The following is a 20,713-nucleotide window of genomic DNA, read 5'->3' as shown; positions in this document are numbered from 1 at the left end:
GCGAACTCCCTCCTCCTTCCTTCGCGGCGTTTCGACGTGTATGATAATGCTATCAATGTCAGGTGAAAAATAACATTTGCCGCGAGTGCTCCTCCACGCTTGTGCCTCTGTCAGGCCATTTTTACGTTCCAATTTCAAGCGCGTATTTTCAGTTTATCGCGCAACGTTGTTGCGTAATTGCATACGCGCGCGTGATGCACGTTCCACCAAGGAACTGCCAGAGTGAAAGAAAATGAAAACAAGAGAAAAAGGAAAGAAACTAGAAGAAAGGAGAGAGTGGAAAGAGATGAAACGAACGAGGCACAATCGGAACAGAATGCGGCGTATCAGGAATGCCAGGAGATATGGCGAGAGGGGTTAATCGTGGCGGGGAGGAATCTTGTGCAATTAATCGAGGGAGGAGCACGTCGGATTTTAAGGACTCCTCCTGGTGCGTGAGGACCCACCGCGGGTTCCGTCTTGCGTTATTTATGTTGCTGGATCCACGGAGCTCGGGGGGTCCAGGAATGTCCACCGTTCTTCCAAAATGCGATTCGACCGTGACTATTAATTATTTCTGACCTGCTCTCGCGCCTAAGACAGTTCCTAAGACGCGAAGCTAGGAACTATCTTCGAATTACCAGCCAACTTGCCGCGGCGGGAATGTTTTTTTTATTTTTCTCTCGTTCAAAAGTCCCTCGTCCGGGACTTTGAAGCTGAAGTTTAAAATCTTTGGGAATCATAGTAAATGGTCGAGACCAATGGATCTCGGGAGGTGGGGGGAAATAAATCAAGACCAAGCGTGTTTCGCCGATACTTTATTCACCCAACCGTCTCAATCTACGCAAAATCGCAATTTTTCCACCGCGAGACCGTGCTGGTTCGTCTCTGTTTCACGAACCAGCGTCACGCTGCGCCAGAGACACCGGCGTATATATCTACGATCGCGTATATTCCAGTGGCATACGCGCACGCCTGGAATAATTAACGAGAAAACGGCAGAAAGAGGAAGAAGCCGGCAGGTAGAACACCGTCAGGTATCTTCCTCCCCGACTTCATCCGTCTTTCCTCCGCGATTTTCAATTCATTCGAACGCCGCCCCCTCCGAGTAGCTACCGGTCTTTTTCTTAATCCTGCCGTATGTCTCGAATTTTCATGCTTTAACCTCGTGCGTTTGTTTTAACAAACAGGAAAACTTTAATTTCTGATTTCTCGAATTGTAAAGTTTCAGGAAACATTGCTCAGTGTTAGGAAATTTGTCAAGAAGAGAGGAAATAACACGATTGCGTGCTAAAATCATTCGGAACGCGGAAAAGCTTCCAAAGATTATGACTCTGTTTCTCTGTTGAAGTATCGTTGCGTCGAATTGGCTTCGCGTCACGTATCGGGAGTCGTTATTTTCTGGCGAAAAAGTCGGCGAGATCGCGGATGCGAGGGAAAACAGGGAGGACAATGCGAAGGGAAAACGCGGACGAACGACAAAACAGCGTGGTAACATCGCGATTTATCCTCGCACACGGTTGATTTATAACGATGCGTATAGTCGTGCTACGGCACGACGTCTCGGGGCTTCTCATTTGTACGTACTTTCTCTCATTTGCGCTACGCGCAACCCACCGAAAAGAAGAAGGGAGAGAAAAAAAAAAATGAGTGGAGGAGAAAGAGGAGAACGGGCGAGTCGTGAGTGGCGCATGAATTATTCAACCGGTAGCTCTCGTTTGCCGCGCCGTTGATAATGATAATCGTGGATCCCCCGGTAATGATAACTGTTCGTCGATCTCGTTCGTTGTGGACGGATCACAATAATAACGGGGACACTAATCACACCATACGGTGGTATGGTGGTCAAACACCGTTTGATTAATTCCTAAGACGTCCTTAGACGTCGTTGTCAATTGCAGCAACGAGGAATGACACACTGGATATGTTCTTGACTTTATTTCTCTGAATAATAAGAGTCCCAGGAAGAGATGTTTGGATGTCGATCTCCGTACCTCCTCCACATATATCGATACCTGAAACAGACAATCGTAACGTACTCTCGTTACACAGTGTGATTACTCGTTGAAATTTACGAAATTGTGGAGAATCGAAATAGTTGAAATTAATGAACCCCTTATGGACCACCCTTGTGTCGTACATCTTTCGATGTTGTTTTCTTTTCAGTATTATTTTATATTACGTTTTTACCAATTTTATTAACAGCTCTACTATAGATATGTTATACCTATTCGTTGCTCTTTTTAAATGTAACTTCGTTTTACAAAGTTATGGATCATCTCGTGCCGTTTGTACCTCTTTCGCGACGTTTCAGAGTCTTGAAGAAAATGAAAAGAAGAAAAAGAAGAAAAAATGGATGGAATCGAAGCGGAAGAGGGGTCCAGGTAGATAGGAGGTGATCTGCACCGCGTCCACGTTGTACGGAGGAGCACGTCGCTGTAGGTAAAACGTACCTACGGCATCCTGCCCCCGTCCCTCTTCCTTTTTCCTGCCCCTCCTGCGGATCTGACCCACCGACGGTGGCAGTAGCGGCGTGCATAACAGGGTGGACGTTTAACATATGACCGGCTACCAGTGTTATTAATGCGCCGGTAGCGTCGTGCTCGGTTTCTTCCGAGCCCACGTACGGTGCCTACGATCCTGTGGCCGGGTTGGGGCCACCCGCGGCTCCTCCCTGCTCCACCAGGCCCCTCGATCGCGGGCTCACAGGCCCACAGGCCCACGGGATCCGAATGGGGTAGCCGAGGAAAGGGCACACACCGTAGCCGTAGACGTAACACGACACTCGGAAACTGCACCGCGACCACGTCGTCCTTCCTCTCATCCCTCAACGAGTTATGTCTTCCTGCTAGCCTCGGGTCTAATTAATATGTGTTCCAGAGACAATGTTCCTGTCTGGCGATACTGGTCAACGAAAGTACTCTCCCTGATCCCAGAAACGATCGGCGGATGATACTTTTCACTCTTACGAGTTAACACGATCGAATCAGTGTGCGACGTGTGGGAGAGTTTCACTTTGAATTCGAGGAAAGTATATTGAGATGATCGGATTAAGCGGTCAATAAATCGACAAACGATGAACGCGCCCTGTACAGATCGGCCTACGAATGGCTCGACCTTGTTTCGAGTCTCACGGAGTAGGAAGACGTCTTCATTGAACATTGTCACGGATGCCGCGTCGCGTGAGAAGAAAAGGGGAAAGGCGGGAGGGGAAGAAACACGAAAAATCGTACGAAAGGGAAGAAAAAAGTCTTCGTGGGTGTGCCTATTTGTTCGAAGATGGGCAGCCACGGTGATTCCCCTTCCGCCGAAGGAAACGTCCAGCGCGATCGTGCGAGCCTATAGGCAAATATCTCCCGCTCAGCCAGGACATTAGGAGTTCTCCTGCGTCTGGAGGATTATAAATCCTTAATACAGATCGGCACGCGATGCCCGGCTCGTTAGGGTGATGCATGGTCGACTCTGGTGTCCCGGGGTGTACGGTAGCCGATACCAACACACTGGTGCTTGAACATTCGAGAGGCTCGTTCCTGCGGGAACAGCTACACCCTCACACACTGGCAGCCACCAGGTAATAATGAGAGATCAGAGATACGGCCCGATATTAATTGTGCGCATCGAGTGTGGCGGTGCTGCTGCTGCTGCTGCTGTTGCTGCTGCTGCTGCTGCTGCTGCTGCTGCTACTTCCACTTCGGACTTGGGGAGAGAACTGACTGCTACCGGCTTACACCGATCCTTCGATGCGATATATGCGATATACGATACAGGATCGTGGACCTGATCCCGCTGGTGGCTCGTTCGCGAAAAGGCCATACATGCTGGAACCTCCCTGGTCCACCAGCTCGTGGACAGTTTTATCGCGAATTTATTTCCGATTCTTCTCTGGATAGGTCTCCTCGAACATTTCTAGACATTTTCTCACTTTATCGTGGAGACTTTTCCAATACAGCTGCTAGAATTACCGAAAATTAAAGTGTGAAAGTTGTATTAGAAAATTTGAAAGTACAAGGGTTGGGAAAAACTTTTACTGCCATTAAAATTTTTATGAAGAATTACAAAATGACCGTTTAGACCACTTTGGTGATTCTATAAATCAAAAGCAAAAGAGGGAGAAGAATAATGTTCGATTTTTAGCTTCTTTATAGAATCGCGTCGAGAACGTTCGGTCGCTCCGCAAGAATATTTCCTCCCTTATCGACGTAGGGCTACTTCGAAGATACGATCTCGAAACAAATGACGATCGCGGCTCGCGCTGTCCTGCCGTTTGCTCGTTCTTCGCAGCTGGATCAGAATAATCGCCGCCCGTTAGCGGTCCGAATGAGATCGCGTCTTTTTATTATAAATCGACGCGCGTATCGCTGTCCTCCCTCTTCTCTCGCCTCGCCGGTGTACGATGGAATCTGGTGTACGGTATTTATGTACTGGCTGTGTGTAATATGTAAGTTCCCTCGGAATTAAAGTTCCACGCCTTGGACTAATTTGCTTTGATAACGATCGAAGAGGATGCAAAGGATTTACGCAAGCAACGGATCCCCTTTCGTCGTCATTGGACAAACAAATGAATCATCCAAGACATTTCTCCGGCCAATTTTCCTAAAATTTGGCACGATTGTATCCTCGAAGGATCAATCGAAACTCTCGTTTCTCCCCCTTCGTCTAAGGGAAGTTTCCATCTTGCGAAAACTAGTCTAGCGTTCGTACAGCCACCATTTCCACGAGCGGAGCAACTTAACCCGAGCACCGTGTAAACTGGTTTAAGCCAGCGACCGCTAGAAGCTCGGGCGTAGTTTAGTAAAGCGCAGCCCGTCCCTCCGAAACTCTGCCGGAGTTTCAGCAGCGTCTCTTTTCCCCAGGAAACCGAGACGATTCTAATCCACGTGGCTAGAAAGGAACGCGAATCACGCGGGAACAAGAAAACGTATAGGGTCCTCGTAGCAAAGTGGTTGCAGGTGTATGTGCACATAGCTCTCTCTCTCTCTCTCTCTTTCTCTCTCTCGCGGATGGTCCGTTGCTCGTCTCAATCCGGATTACGGTAACACCTGGCCATCCGCAATTTTATCATCCTCCGTCCCGGAAGGATTCCAATTTTCTTCTCCCGTTACGCCAGCCCTCTTATCCAGAGGCTGGGCTCTGCCTCGTCGACCGCTTCTTCTGCTCGCTTCTTTCTTCTGCTTTTTTTTCCCTCTCTTCTCTCCACCGTCTCTGGGAGACTCAATCTGTGTCTCATCGTGGATTATTGGGATTTCCTCCCGGTGTGTGTGTGAGAAAGAGAGAGTGAGGAGAGAGGAACGAGGAGGAAGTTGGCTGGCTGCTTGCCTGGCTGCTTGACCGTCTGCGCCAAGGGAATCGGTTAGGAGAGTGAGAGAGAGAAAGAAAAAAAAGAAGAAAGAAAGAACTGGTTGACCAGAGCGCGAGCCTTTAATTCTTTTGCTCGTGAACCGTTCGACGGCCATTCCTGCTTCCAGTCGAAATAAGGAGCTCCGCTGATCGGTGATTTCGTCGAATTGTCCCGGGCTGACAATTTACGCTGGCGCTACCCGGTGCTCCGGTACTCTCCGCGGGTAAGTGGCACCGGGATCCTGCGATTTTTAAGTCTTCTTCTTCATCCTTCCTGTCTGCGTCTTCTTCCTCGAGGGGTTGGAGAGGAAGGGGGTACGGGAGAGACACGGAAGCGCCGATTGCAGGATTTTTAATTTCGTCTTGTTCTTTGGGTGGTCCACCCCGGCCTCTGATCGGTAATTGCGACGACTTCTTGGAAATGGTGAATTTGCAAGGAGCCGTCCCTAGGTGTCCTTTCCACATGCTTCGTCGGACGTTTAAATACACGAGTGGCAAATGAACGACCGGTGAAATCGCCTCCGTGAAAATAGAGAATTCAGAGTTGATTCGGATTATGTTATATCGAAAATAAAACGCTATTCATCCTTCTTACATTCTCTCTCTCTCTTTGATTTTACTCACTTCGTTCAAAGCTGGTTCAAAGTATTCCGTCTCCGGGAAACAGATTTATCGAAATGTCCTTATGAACGACTAATACGATTCGTTGCTCGGCGGTTGGTCGTGAACCTTCGAAAAGATCCTCTTACGTTGGAATGCGAAGAGACAGGCGCGGTCGAATGGCTGTACCCGCGAACCAAGAAGATCGCGGCCAAAGAAACACGATTCGATGGGAAGCGAAAAATAATGATCCCTTGGCCAGGAGATAATTAGCGTAAGGAGCTTATCACGCACAACAAGAGACGATGAGAATCAAGGAGAGACGACGGCCTTTGCGGTGATTCGCGTGGTTCAAAAGGGGCGCGGTTCGATCGAACTCCGCTCTCGTATCATTTCTCCCGGACCACGATCTACGAAATCGATCCGCGATGATTAATTCTCAATCGCGGCTTAATCACGTCAGCTGGTTAAGCGCGATTGAGGAGGAAACGTCCTCGGAATGGAGGTGAAAGGAGGAGGGCGCGATCTGCGTTGGAAGAAAATGGATGAGGCAAGAGAGGAAGAGATAGAACGATAGAGGAAAGAGAAAGTGTAAAAAAGAAAGGAGAAAGAGAAGGTGGAAGCCCGTGTCCCTACGGTTCTCGAATAGAAGGGACAACCCTCCTCGTCGGTTTTTCTCCTCTTTCTCCGGCAGCGGGATTGTGTCCAAGATGAAGGGGTCGCGAAGCCATGGAGGGCGGACGCAGGACACGATTGCCAGGAACACGTGATTAGATGGCCCTCCTTCCACATGATTCTCCAGATTGGACACCCGCCCGCCTGTGTCGCAGAGGGACGTAAAAAAATGCAATCGGCTCTTACTGTAATGAAAAAGAACCGTCTCTGGGTAATTCGAATGAACGATGGTGCCCCCCCCCCCCCCCCCCCCCCCCCCTCCCCGCGTGTCCGCGTACGTGTGCCTTCTTCTCTCAATGTTCGTGGATGCGCTCTGTTTTTTACCGTGAATGCGTTTGAACCCGAGGGTAAGGGTACGGGTACGGATACGTTGCCCCCTGGCGCTTGCTGCAATTGCAGCTGTCGCCTTTGAGGATATTCAGCGACTTCAAGGGCTAGAAACTGGCGATTCGCGTAATCCTTGTAATCGTCGTCGTTCCTCGCTATTCAGACGACCGTTTGTTGTGCAGTGATACGCTTGGAAATGTCGGGATCGCTGCTCGTTTTTGAAAATTGGGGATAAATCGAAGCATAATAAATTTTATCCTTCGTGTAATGGAGTATTACGATGCGATTGAATTGGTTTTTTTGAAGATTGATACGGAACGTTAACACTGACGCTTGTAATTGCAAGCTATTTACATATTTTATTTTAATTTACAAATATCGTGAGAAAACATTGGAGAGTAGACGATGTTCCATTGTCTTCGATGATGTTCAATTACGTATCGATTATCGGTGAAATTGTTTCGCTGCGTGAGATACGTTTGGAGAACGTCTCTGTGTCTACAAAATGAAGACGTGGTTTCGTGCTAGCACACGGCGAGAAACAAGATCCTATGCCAGCGAGGGCAAAAAGCCCATGATTCCAGTGATTCATGAGACTTTTTACGCTGGGTGGCCAGAATAATTCACCCTAATGCTCCTGCTAACTGCCTGCGGCCGTAGCAGGCGATTGTTTATTGCCAAAAAGCATCTCTTTAATATATATCATCGCCTCAGCGAGTAGTGGGTTCGTTCTGTTCGTATAAAAAAGTGGTAAGAACACCAGCGGAGGTACCGCGCGAAAACGAAACGAATGGATCGAGATTTCTTTCTCTCTCTCTCTCCCTCGTTGAGAGAGAAGTCCTTCGTTGGCCCTTGGACTTTTATTGCGTAAATAAATTCGGGTAAAATCGGGTATAACGCGAACAAAGACGGGGTCGAGTCGCCTCGTTCTGGTCGTCGAAATCGTCGAGGACGAAGCTTTAATCGCGAGGCTGTGTTACTTGGCGCATTCGCCGCGTCGAGGGTTGCTACTCTTTGTGCGGAAGGTGAACTCGTTACGGGGGTAAATGAGAACGTTCGAGATTAATGAATGTCGATCATATTTTGACCAGGTTCGCCGCTGTGCGCGTTTGATGGAGAGAAGGGCACAGCTTTCTTTTTTTCTTTGTGTTTCTTTCGTTTTTTATTTTTCGCTTTCGGTGTCGATGCGACAGACCGTCGAGTATCAACAGCGATTGCAAAACGACCACGCGGACAGGAGTGCCGTTAGACACGTGCATTAATAACACTCGACATTCAGTATTCTTCCAGCTCGCAGACTGGTTTCTCTATTTCTCTGTCCTCTGCCGGCCGGAAACTTCTCTGCGAGCCTCGAAACTGGAATTTCAATGGGATTTTGCACGGCAAAGCTGAATATTTTAGGAGGACTCGTTAATCTTGCGTACACTTGTGTTTTCCACGTATTAAGACACCTACTGGTTTCGTACGGGACGTGACAATTAATCTAGGAAACATCAATGAAACGATTAATCGATCGGAATTCTATTTCTATTCGTGCCTGCTTGCGATCGAATGTAACATTTTACGAAACATTTTATTCGAACATTTGGACAATTACAAACTTTTTGCAAATTATTACTACATTACACGTGCAATGCAAAAGATTTGAAAGTTTCATTAGCATTACAATGAGATGATACAGCGGCGATCACAAATTGTTTATCGCAAGCATATGTATAAGTACTCGGTACAAATTGCTAAAATATTTGAACAGTGATTCGCTGTTAGACTGCAGATTTTTATTGAATTAAAAAATTAGTGTCTCTTCACCTTCTCGAGTGTTTTCGATCCTTTGAAAAAGAAAAAAAAAAAAAAAATCGTGGTATCTTTCGGTAGGAAGGAAAATTTGATATTCCAAGCGTTCATCGGTGGTAGAGAGCAAAGATCAGCAGAATAGGGTTCGAGGCAAAACGAAACGGTAAAATCGACGCACGCGTGAGAGAGGTGTATTAATTAGTGACGGAAGAGAAAATAGCAACTGAGGATAGGCCTCGGGGTTGAAATCGTTAGCAAGGGTTTGCCTCGCGATTCTGGTTTAGCCTCGGCTCACCATGTCAATTCTAATTGCATTTGACAGTAATTTGGCAAGGGAGAGAGGGTTGATTGACAGTCAGCTTCGCTCCGAGGCGTTCCTCTTGCGCTTTCTCCATTCATTTTCCACCTTTTTCGGCTGCCGATAACAATACTTGCCCGCAACGTGTAACGATACCGCGCGAACATGTACACCGTATTTTGATATCCCAGATAAGTTTCCAGTTTCGCCAACGTTCATCAAGCTCGATCGATGAATTCGTTTATGTTCTTAACAAATTCTGCCATCGATATTACCAGATGTTACGAAATTTTCAATCTCAGTATTTCGTAGAGATTTTCCATAAATTTTTAATAGTTTTTCTAGAGTACGTAATGTAAATAAAAATGGAGAAGAATTAGAAAATATTAAGAGGAATCAAACAACACGTTGGTTGCAACAATTGATTACTTTTCAATTTTTCATCAAGTTCAAAACTTTCAATTTTTCTCGTAATTCTCAAGAGAGCGTTTGCAAGCCTACGTATGTTTACGTAACACAATCGTCAGAAGTGAAACCGCGTGTAAAAATCGTTGAAAATATTCGTCATGTTCGCGTACTAAGAAAAGAAGGCTAATTACTGAAGTATCCATCTATCGTGACAGGCACGATTGCAGTAAAACTTGTTCTTCTCGGACGATTAAAATAGTTGCGGCCCGTTCCTTCAGGACGCGAGGCGAGAAAGAGAGAGAGAGAGAGAGAGTTGTCTCGTTGTCAGGCGAAAGATAGAAAGTGATTTCGATGAGACAGAAAATTTGCGCGTGTAATGCTACCCGGTCGATTCGTTTCATTAGACACGCAGCGAGAACGTGACGCGTGATCGACTCCGGGCCTTTTTACGATCTGACAATTCCTCGATCATTTCGACGCCGCCGATGGTGAGAGGGAAAGAGCGTGACGAAGACGACGCGTTTGGTCCACGCGCTGTTCCGGCCACACACGTTAATTAAAGTTCGCGCAACGATGACGCGGTTGCCTCGTCTTGTTTTTCTCGACTCTGCTGAGAGCTGAGTTGCGCGTTTCGCGAAGAATGCTCGCTAAATTATTGATTGTACCCCTAATTAATGTTGCACGAGACTGCCGCGCTTCGATTTATCCGCGCGTCGCATAATAGAAATTCTTTCCCGCCGGCGAACGATTAGCCTAATTAACGGTGACACGTTGGACAGTTGAACGTCCGACGAATCAACCGAACCAAATTCAACTGTTTGCCAAGCACCGGTGTAGATCCTTTTATTGCGTCCGCTGTCGGGGATTGCATCGAGGCAGGTGGAAAAAAGAAATAGAAAACAGATATCGCTGAACGTCGACAATGATGACAGGGATTTATACAGTGGTGGCACGGTGGACGTTTCTAGGCATCGTTTCGACAGCCAGAAAATAACTTTGACAAAAATATCGTAACGAAACCGGCAAATAATACGATCTCCTTTTGTTCGGGAACAATGGCTGAAATATAAGTATCAATGGAAATATTAATATCGCGTGAATGGTAGATACGTGATATCTCGGCTTAAATACGCGTTCGAACAAATCATTGCGGCGTCGGCGGTACCCGATGGCAAAATCCGCCAGATCGAAGCGAAATTAATTAAACCGTCGGTCGATATGTCGGTCATGCTGGTTTATTAATCGATAATTACGTTAACAGAAATTCAGGGGAAGGGAGGGGAGTTGAGAGGGTTGAAGTTACACGCTCTGCATCAGTCAATTCGTTTGAACGATCGCGATCTGAACGCAGGTCTGAACTACTCCCTTGGTTCTTCTCTGAACGTGTGACCACGTTTGATATTATTCTGTAATGAAAATCCAAAAAGATTGTTTCCATCCTCTTCCACGGTTATCTATTTTCGCAAATACGTGATTTGATTCCCTCCGTGCGACGCTCCACAAAATTTTCATTTCATTGTCTACCAACGACGCTGTTTGTTTAAAGAAAGAATGAAACGGTATTGGGTTGGGCGCAGCAAAAAAAAAAAAAAAAAAAAAAAAAAAAAAAAAAAAAAAAAAAAAGAAANTTTAAAAAAAAAAAAAAAAGGTTTTGGGTGGGGGGCCAAAAAAAAAAAAAAAAAAAAAAAAAAAAAAAAAAAGAAAGAAAAAAAGAAACAGGAAATATTCTGTCTAAGAAATTCCACGACAGAGTTTCACACAGGGATAGTTCGAAAGAGAACATTTCTCTTGGACGGCGCGCAAAAAATCCATGCAAAAGAGAATTACTTCCTCCTTTGTATTTTGGCAAGTACGAACGGAGAATTCAGCGACGAGGTGAAACAATGAAAAGAGTCGATGGGCAACGAGGAAGAAGAATCGCACGGGCAGAAAAGACCGAGAACAAGAAGCAGAGAAATATCGGTGAAGAAGGGAACGAAGTTGCTGGCCGAGGTGGAACGAAGATAAAGGGTAAATCGAGAGGGACAAGAGGGGATCCAGAGGAATCGCTGCGCGAAGAAGAATGAAAAGGATCGAGGGACGGAGGGTGAAAAGCGTGGAAAGGAAGAGAAGCCGATGAAACGCAAGGGAATGAGAGAGAAGTTGCAGGTAGATGAGAAACAAGGGTGCAAAGTGAAGGCCAGAGAAAGAAAGAGAACGTGGCTGGATGAAGCGAAACGGAGCCGGAGGTGGGTTTATCTCGCTCATCCTCATTAAAACCCTTCGCGGCCCACCCCTTTCTTCCTGCCGGCAGCTCGTTCCTCTTCCTCTCTTCGGTTTCTCTTCTCTTTCTTCTCAGCTGGAATCGCAGCTCTCTCTCCTCGCGCACCAACAGACGACGACGTCGACGACGACGACGACGGCGACGACGACGACGATGTCGACGATGATGACGACGACGAGTCAGTGTCACCGTGTTGGTAACACAAATACAGACACCGACGAGACTCGGCCCGACGCGCGGCTGCGCTCTCTTATCTGTGTCTGCTGCTGCTGCTGCTGCTGCTGCGTATGTTTGTCGGTATATACGTGTGCGGTATACCCGGTAGGCATCCCCGGCTCGTTGTAGCACGCTCTATTAATTAAAAAAATGGGGACTCGGAGGAATGCTGGTCAGCGACAGGGGGTGAGAGCGCATCGACGCCTCGGTAATTGGAGAGGGATGGGAGGGAAGAATGAAGATTTTCGTTGCTCTAACTACGCTCCTAATGATTCTTTAATCATTCCTTAATGTCGCTCGCGATCTCTTGTCTTTTTCCCTCTATGAGAAGCTATGCAGTTTTCTTTCTTTCTTATTTCGTTAAACTTCAACACACGCGTCTTGTTTTCTTTTTGTCTTCGGTCTTTCGTTTTTCTTTTTTCAGTTCAAGAATTTCTGATGTTTTTAAAGTGCATCGAAAGTAGGATTTTTTAAAATTACCAAATTTTATACCACATACGTACATGCATAAAAATCATTTGTTTGTTGTATCGTCACAAGTTACGACCTGCCATTGCTTCAAATCATTACGAGATAAAGAAATTGAAAGTATACAGTTCAATTGAGTTGATTTTCGAATGGAGCAACAGACAAGTCGTCAGCCACGCACGTACATACATACATACCACAAACTTCAAAGATCAGTTTAAAATACCATTTATCATCCCGATACCAGTATCTCCTAAATTTCAAAATTTATATTATCGTTCTTTCTCCTTTTATTTTAATATGAATTCCAAATAATTATTTCTGGACTGAAACGGGGGAGAGGGAGAAAGGGAAAGAGAAAGACATCCAGACTTCCGGCGAGCCATCTCGATTTTCTCTAAGCGTAACCAGGAAAGAAATCTCTTCTGGAGAGCGTGCTCATCTTCCTCGGCTTCAGGTTAGGTACCTTCGATATAACGAAGGGTGGTGGCTAAAACAAAGGGCCGGTCGCGGGTTGGTCGATAGTCCACGGCCGCCAATCAGGCGAGACCTCGCTGGCAACCCTCGTCCTTGCAACTTGCTATCCGTCGAGGGTGGGTTACACCGCGGAGAGAGAGAGAGAGAGAGAGAGAGAGTGAGAGAGAGAGAGAGAGTTTGCTCATCCCTGTAGGAGAGGAACAACCGAGAGAACGAGGATGGCCAGGGTGTCTCGTCGCCAGGGTTACGACTCGATGGCGAAGACGGCTTCTTCTCCGCGCGCGTTTCCTCGTCTGTGTCTACGCCTATGGCTCTGTCTATATTTGTGTCTGCTTTCCCTCTTGTGTTTGTCTTGCTGGGAAACGCCTCGAAAATGGTGAACTCGAACGTTTCGAGAATGGTGAAGGGAGAAAAGACGAACTGGGTCTTGCTGTTTGTCGAACGATCGGGCTACAATCGTGCGTTTCGTCGATAATTATATTTAAGCGAAGGAAAAAAACTTTGAGGGTGGATTAGGGTGGGTCTGTAACGGTGGGAAATAACTGGCCGCCTCCTGTCTCAACGTATCTCGTTTATTCAACACTTACTTTTATCATACATCCTTACGCGTAAGATCTACATAAAAACTTATTAAAACGAGCTTAATCATATGTTCATAACTGGTTCTGGGCTGGGGCAGCTTCGCGTGGCGTTTCGGTGCACGGTGTTCCCGTTCTAGAACAAGAGAAACAGACGTGTTATTAATATCTCATTCAGCTCTGCGAATGTATGAATGTAACTACATTTTTATATACAGATATAAAATATCGAGGCACAACAAAAGGTCACAAAAAAATATTCGCGCACATTGTATTTGTTATAGTAATTCAATTTCGTGTCATTTGGTTGTACCTTCGTATTCAGCGGAATTCAGCGAAACAAATAGTTTATAATAATTGGATTCTCTATTGATTCTCTCCATCATTTTTCGTTCACGTAATAGCCGAGTGCGATTCACCTACCCAGGCAACAACTAAAATTCGGTTCAAATAAACCGAGTCGTACTGTACTTGCAGAGATTTAATACTGTAAAAGTTAAATGTAAAACTTGATTTAATAAAAAAACAAAAAAATAAAAAGTGGATCGTAAAGTAACCTCCACACGTAAGAGAGACATATCGGTTTAAATTATTGAAAAGATTTTACGCGACGAGACTCGCGAACAATGTGAAGGCACGACGAAAGGGACGGAGGAAGAAAAGCGAGAGAGGGAAAAGGGACACAAGGGTTCTACTTTTGTGAGGCGAACAAACGAGAGGCAATCGCTCGATCGGTGATCAGCCTTCACTGCCATCGTCGAAGTGGCAATATTAATTTATTTCACGCAATACCAGCCGATCCGTCGGGAGACGCGCGCGAGGAAATAATAATAAAAAAAAAAAAGAAAAAAAAAACCGCCTGTCTTCACGATTCTCTGGATCAACGATCATCGATTGTTCCGGCGCGTTAGGTTAGAACGATCTCAGAGCCATTATTAACCCCGTTGGTCCCGTGGGGCGCTCTTTCCTCTATCACGTGCCATTTCCGCGTCAGCAGCACGTGCACCTCGTAATTAATAATTGCGAGTAATTACCCCTATCCCGTTCCCCGAAGATACACCGTGATTTCGCAGTGGATATCGATTTTGTACTTTCATTTCCCTTGACAGGCATCCACCGTGAATTTCGTATAATCGACGAATGCATGCGTATCCCGATTTATGTACTTTTTGAGACGTAAGATTGATTAGTTTGCGGATCTTTTGAACACGCAAGAGAGACCAAATGGATGGTCGAAGATGGTTCAACTTTTGTGCTTAAAATATCGTGCAACAAAGAACAACCTCCTAGGTATCTTTTACATTCAGAATGGAATAATTGAACGATCGCTGACTTTTACCAAGCACAATACCCAACGTTACTCTTCCATCGTTTAATGTCTGAATTAATATCGGAATCGTTGACCATTGCGTTCCGTTAAAATGGCAACGTGTCCGCAAACCCGACGAGAAAGAGAGAGAGAGAGAGAGAGAGAGAGAGAGAGAGAGAGAGAGAGAAAGAAAACAGTGGGTTTCGTAATCGACGTACAATGAAACCGGGTAAGGCGAAATCAATCGGTCACAGAGATGGACCCAGCGAGAACCGGTGAATGAAGAAAGCCAGAAAATTGAGAAAGGAGGAAGAGAAGACGAAGAAGATGAAGAAGAAGGAGAAGATTACGACGAGTGAGACGCGCGCGCATCATCTCCAAAGGGCCGTGACAAATGAATTTTTATTAAGCTCCGTTCCTCCGCAGCTTATCAGTCGATCCGATTGGCACAATAGTGCCGAACGAACGAGGAGACCGGCAATATCGAGGAGCAACAGCCCTCTCCCCCTCCTCCTCCTACCCCCTCCCGCCCCTTCTCGAACCTCGCCCACCCTCTGTAATTATTTTTACGAGGGTGAGAAGCCCGGCTGGCGCTGACAGGTTCCGCGGCCCCGGAGGTGGAGAACTAGCTGACGGAGACACGACGAGGATGAAGCCCAGAGCCAGCCAACCGTTCCATCAAACAGAGACACGAACCGGTGGAACAGGTAGAGAAACCGGGCTCCCACCCCTTTCCATGCTTTTTACGCTCCGCTCCTTCGAAGGCGGGGGTGGAAAAGGCGGACGGGAGTACCGTCGAGACAAAGATTCGTGTCATTGGCAGTGTCTCGGCTGGCCGGGAACTGACAGCCTGGACACGTGGCTGAAACACCTGCCCAGAGGCTGGAAAACGTGCCCGGACTGTTTCGCGGACTCGTCTCGCGGTCGTTTCTTCGGTAACCTTGCGCGTCTGACAACTTGTTGGTGGTCGGTAACGTGTCCCGATGGATACCAACGGTGGAACCATGATTGCGAAATGGAGGAAGCTCGAATCTACTTCGAACTTTGATTCAACGACTTGGCGTTGATAACTATGACACGTGATTTTTTTTTTACTCTCAGAAATTTTGTTATTATTATTTCTACGCAGAAAAGCGGTTTCAGTTTATTATACAATCCGTAGACGATAAAAATTTGCAAATGGACATAGGAGCTTGCTTCGAGGTTTTTTTTCGTTCATTTAATTTAATTCCACGGAATTATAGTAAATTTATGTAATTAATGTATATGATCTAGATATAATCTGACAAGTGTAAACGTGGCTCCGATCGTAGACGGTTAGCTTCACTCTTACACAACGAGTCTTCATTTCAGGACTTTGCAAAGACGTTACCGTGGCCGATTCTCTATATGGAACGTGAAACTCGTTAGAATTCGGTTTGGGAGATGCGTTATTTCGATCCTAGCAGGATGATTCGGACAGAAGTAGGTGGAGGAGAGGAGGAACGAAAGGATGACTCGACGAGAAACGACCGCTCAGCCATCGAGCGCGATCTGCCCGCTCTCTGGTTCAATTTCTGGCGTCAATTAAAAAGTGACGCGGACCGAGGAAAATCAGTAATTAACGAACCAGCCACCTTCGCTTCTCCGCCCTTGCCAGCCTTCTTCTACGATTTTGCTACCATCGTTTTCGCCACTCGTCTTTAATCGTTCCTCGATGAGTCCTCCTCCGATCCACCTCGTCTTCAATCAAAATCATTTGAAATTTTCTCGAAAATTCGCGCGTGAATCTCGCTAACGAACTAGGAGAAATATCTAATTTATAACGAAAACGAGATCTTAAGAACATTCTTTAAGAATTACGAAGGAAATCGTGAAATTGTCTAATAATAAAAAACCTTCGATCTTTGAAAGATGCAGAGTAAATTAATTCTAAAAAAGAAAAAAAGTCTGAACTACTTATGAAGCGAATCAACATATGAATTTACTTTCCAAACGTTATTTAAGGAGTAACCCAACGTTAGAATTTATTTCGGATACAATAAATCATTTTCAATCTACAGTAAAAAAAGCTTTACCTTTCGCGTTGCATTCGGAAGGCCCAAAGTATATTAAATTTTAATAATCGTATCGAGTTAAACTCAGCCAATCGTGAACGACGAGCCGAAAGCTCATGGACCAAGAGAGCCAGCCCTCTTCCACCGAGATGGCAAACGAAAAATAAAACAAAATAACGACAAATCAAAGTGTAACCTCATTCCCGGGGCAACAGGGCCAGGTATCGGCGCGTTAATGACGCCTCATCCTGTGACAGGGAAACGGTCGGATCGGGATTTGGCACCGTGGATCGATAAAAGAGAGAGAGAGAAGCGTGGCGCGCGGGGCAGCAGGAGGCGAGTCCAGCTCAAGTTCGTTACACGCGGTGACTCGGCATCTCCAAGGTGCCAAGCCTTCTCCTCCGCCACCTTCGACACCTTTTTACCTCGCGTCGGGTCGCTCGTCATTAGCACTGGTCCGTAATTGCCAAATTCACGGGTCCGGGGGCCCCGCGGTCGCGCTTAATCGGCCGATTACACACTGCCCTAGGCGAAAACGTGCACGGATCTCGCCGATCGTTTCTTTCGATAAACGGCTCAGATCGGTTGTTCACGACGGCGCTCGATCGTGCTCGATACCGTCCGCACGAACGATTGTTCGCTAGATTTCACGAGATCGCATCGCGTCGCGATAATTAATTGGCTGTCCCTCCGGGTGTTGTGCTCGTACTTGTCGATCCGATGCGTCGATTCATGATTCGACGACAGAGCACGCGGCGGTGGTTTCGTCATTTTCGGAAAAATATTGGCAAATTTGACAAGGTTGAATTAATCGAGACGTCGTGTTGGAAATTAACGTAATTCTCCATCGTGCTCTGTACGAATGATTGTTTGCTAGATTTTGAAATCTTTTTGATTCAATATCGTAATTTTCACAATGATCGAACAAGTTCCTTGATACTATCGCAGCAGATATGTAGAAATGATTTTATCTTTCGTGGATAAAAATTGGAACGTTCGACGCAAATAAACCGTGCGAGAAATTATTTTACACTAAAAACGACCAAAGAGTCGTCCGAGGAGAACGAGGAGAAAAAAAGGATCTTCGTCTCGCGGCGAATCCACGGTTGAGGAACGATTTATCACGGGACAATTCCGAGGCCGGTTTAATACCACGGGCAAAGAGGAGGTTGTATCGCAATTAACCACGTCGACGCGAAAGGAATCGGTCGGAGATGATTCGTCGAAGGGGCGTGGAGAAATCGAGCCGGTATACGCAAATAGAGAGGTGTACGGAGAGAACGCGCGAAATCGCGGCGAGGCTGGATCCTCGAGGCTTTTTGCCGGCGAGGAAGAAGAAGAAGAAAACAGGACGCTGCGGCTAATTACCTGAAATAACCCATTAGTCCTGTATACACGAGGAATTATCGGGCAAAGAGCGAGACAGGGGGATAGATGTTTCATCTCTGACGAGTCAATCTTTGTCGAGGAACCGGCAGAGCCCTCGTTTCATCGCTCGGACCTTGTTGTTTCCATGAATCAGCGAAAAATTCAAGAAGACCGAGGGAAATCGGCGCCGCTGTTCGATCAACGTCGCGGGCAAATCGATCGACGTTGACGCGACTCTCTCGATTAAACATTTGCTCGACTTTGAAAATTTTCGAAAATTTTTATACCGCGTGATACGTGTATATTGGAATGCAAAAATTGCCTCGGGCCTTGAAGTGTATCGGAGATTGGAAGCGACAGATGGATGTAGGGTTACGGAGTATAAGTAATAAATTATCGCCGAAAGGGGCAAAAATTTTCAAACGTGTTGGTTTCAACGGACGGTGGAAACGAGAATCGCTGAGGGGATGAAACGAGAGAAGCAATCATCGGCGATTTCATAGCTGTCGTTTGTACTGGAAGCTTCTGAGGCCCGTTTCAAGGTTCCTGCGGTATCGAGCGAAGATCCGTGGAATGACGAGGCGCATTCCCCGTCTCGCCCTTCCAGCTTTCCCTTTCGAAAAAATCCTGGATGACACCTTCGCCTACGAGCGAGCCCGGCTATTCTACCCTCGTCCGACGTTTTAATTTTTAATTAACTCCGAGCGAGGGAGGAGGGGGGACGGAGAGGGGGAAGAGTGATCGTCGAAGACAGATCGATATCACCGATTGTCAATTACTCGAGTGTTGTTGTTAAATTGTAAATTTCGACTCAATTATTAATATAATTGAATTTTAAAAATTGGAAATTTTCCAATCGTTTCTTTCGGCTTATTAATTATCCTTGTCAATTCACCGCCAGTGAAATTCGTTGCACGCGTACGAGGTACGAATTGTCCAACTTTAGATCGGCAGATCGATCGATCAGATATCTGGCTAAGCCGAGCGGAACGAACTCGCCGTGCGGATCTCGCCGGGCTGTTAGTAGAAACTGGGGCAAAACACTCGATCGGCGACTTTAATCCGACTTGGGGAATCGGTCACGGCGTGAGAGAGCTCACACTGGTGAGATGTTCGATTACACGAAGATATTCAGGTAACGTGGATATGTCACGGTGATCTCTCGATCGAGGCGTTCCAATTGCTACCTTGAATCAATTGATTCCCGTGTAATTGCTTTCTCTTAGACCGCGACTCCACGTTCGTCATTTCGGAGCATGATTGAGAAACGCGTAATGCACTGTCTCTCCTCATTGGGTTTGGTCATTTTCATTAATCTCAACGATCTATTTACGCAACGTTGCGTCAAGACTTTATCAATATCAGATCTATAATTATTCTTTCCGGTAGCTTTGTAATACGCACGTTGACGAAATTGGCATTTCATCGGTGTCGCTAGATTCTTTCAAAAAGAATACCGCGATCAATTATTCTCATACTTTCCAATTATTGTAATTATTTATTACATTAGTCTCTATAATTCGTGTTTCAGTTCCAACATCGATCTTATAATTGACGTAAAATTCTATCTTACGTAAGTTAGGTACTAATTGAAAAAAAATGATAATAAAAATACTCAAAAAATACTTCAATCGTTAATTCAACGATGATAACAAAGTGCTACCTCTATCGATCATCGTTGATCATTTCTGTCAACGAAGCGAAAAGGATTGGAAAGGAAAATCATCGATTCAGGAATTGGTGAAATCAGGTTGTCTAATTAAGGAGGGAAGTGTGCAGAGATATGACAGAGAGTGCATAAATTCGCTGCTTATTTAAACCGGTGTGTAACGGAAAAGAACTCACCGTCAGGTGCGAAACAATCAAGGAGCCTGATCCTTCGGTGCTGAAGAGGTTCGAGTTTGCCGTGCCGAAGGACGCTCACGTTGGCCAGGATTCTTGTACGCGGACGTTGCTCGTCGCGTTCCAATCCCTGAAACACACACCACGAACAGGTCTGAGCGATCAGTCGAATCCTTGCGGATAATCAGCGTGATCGAGAGACTGTTATCTGGTGACAATTAGTGACATCACGTCCGCACTCGATACACAGTAATTCATTTCCTTCCTATAATTGCGTGTCGCAGGAAGCGGCAGATTAAAGTCAAAACTAATTAAAATCAATTGTCGAATGATGGTTCGAAGATTCACGATTTCTTACTCGCGATATCAAGTACAAGCGGTTGTCGTTTTCTTTCTACCATTGCATACACATTTTTCCTTTTTTTCCTTTTTTTAAAGAGAGCGATAAATAAAAGAGCGAGCAGGAGGATATCGCGTGGAGCTGAAGGACAATTGAGTCAGAGGAAAGTTCGAAATTTCTTGCTCTCGCGCGGATGAAGCACGCGTTCGAGGCCCTTGTTATAGATCTTCGTCGAGGTGTGAAAATGACGGATGGCCGTAACGAGACGAGACGAGACAAGAGAGAGAGAGAGAGAGAGAACTAAGGCAGAATACTCCTTTTCTCCTCGCCTCCTTTCATTTACTCGCCGCGCGCGAACGTCACGCGAGAGCAGAAGTAATGAGCCAGCTTCGTTACTT

General features: G+C 46.0%; 1 protein-coding gene across 3 annotated transcripts in view; it reads right to left on the bottom strand.

Annotated features, from left to right (window-relative positions):
- Positions 1–778: 778 nt before the first annotated feature.
- Positions 779–20,713, bottom strand: part of LOC122537141 (transcription factor Sox-2) — a 117,023-nt gene continuing 97,088 nt past the window's right edge. Inside the window, exons 3-4 of one of the 3 annotated variants that reach the window (XR_006308555.1) lie at positions 19,979–20,105; positions 13,397–13,556 (exon numbers count right to left, since the gene is read on the bottom strand). Coding sequence is in view for 2 of the 3 variants with exons in the window: in XM_043670116.1 (XP_043526051.1) it covers positions 1,916–1,994 (79 nt within the window). In the remaining variant the exon portion in view is untranslated. Of the gene's footprint in view, positions 1,995–13,396; positions 13,557–19,978; positions 20,106–20,713 lie in introns of those variants that run through there. The other 2 variants (XM_043670116.1, XM_043670118.1) reach the window with 2 other exon arrangements.

The sequence above is a fragment of the Frieseomelitta varia genome, unplaced genomic scaffold (assembly GCF_011392965.1).
Source record: "Frieseomelitta varia isolate USP_RPSP 00005682 unplaced genomic scaffold, Fvar_1.2 scaffold_89, whole genome shotgun sequence".
NCBI lineage: Eukaryota > Metazoa > Arthropoda > Insecta > Hymenoptera > Apidae > Frieseomelitta > Frieseomelitta varia.
Note: the sequence above shows the minus strand (reverse complement) of the source record. Positions and strands in the feature narration are given on the sequence as shown.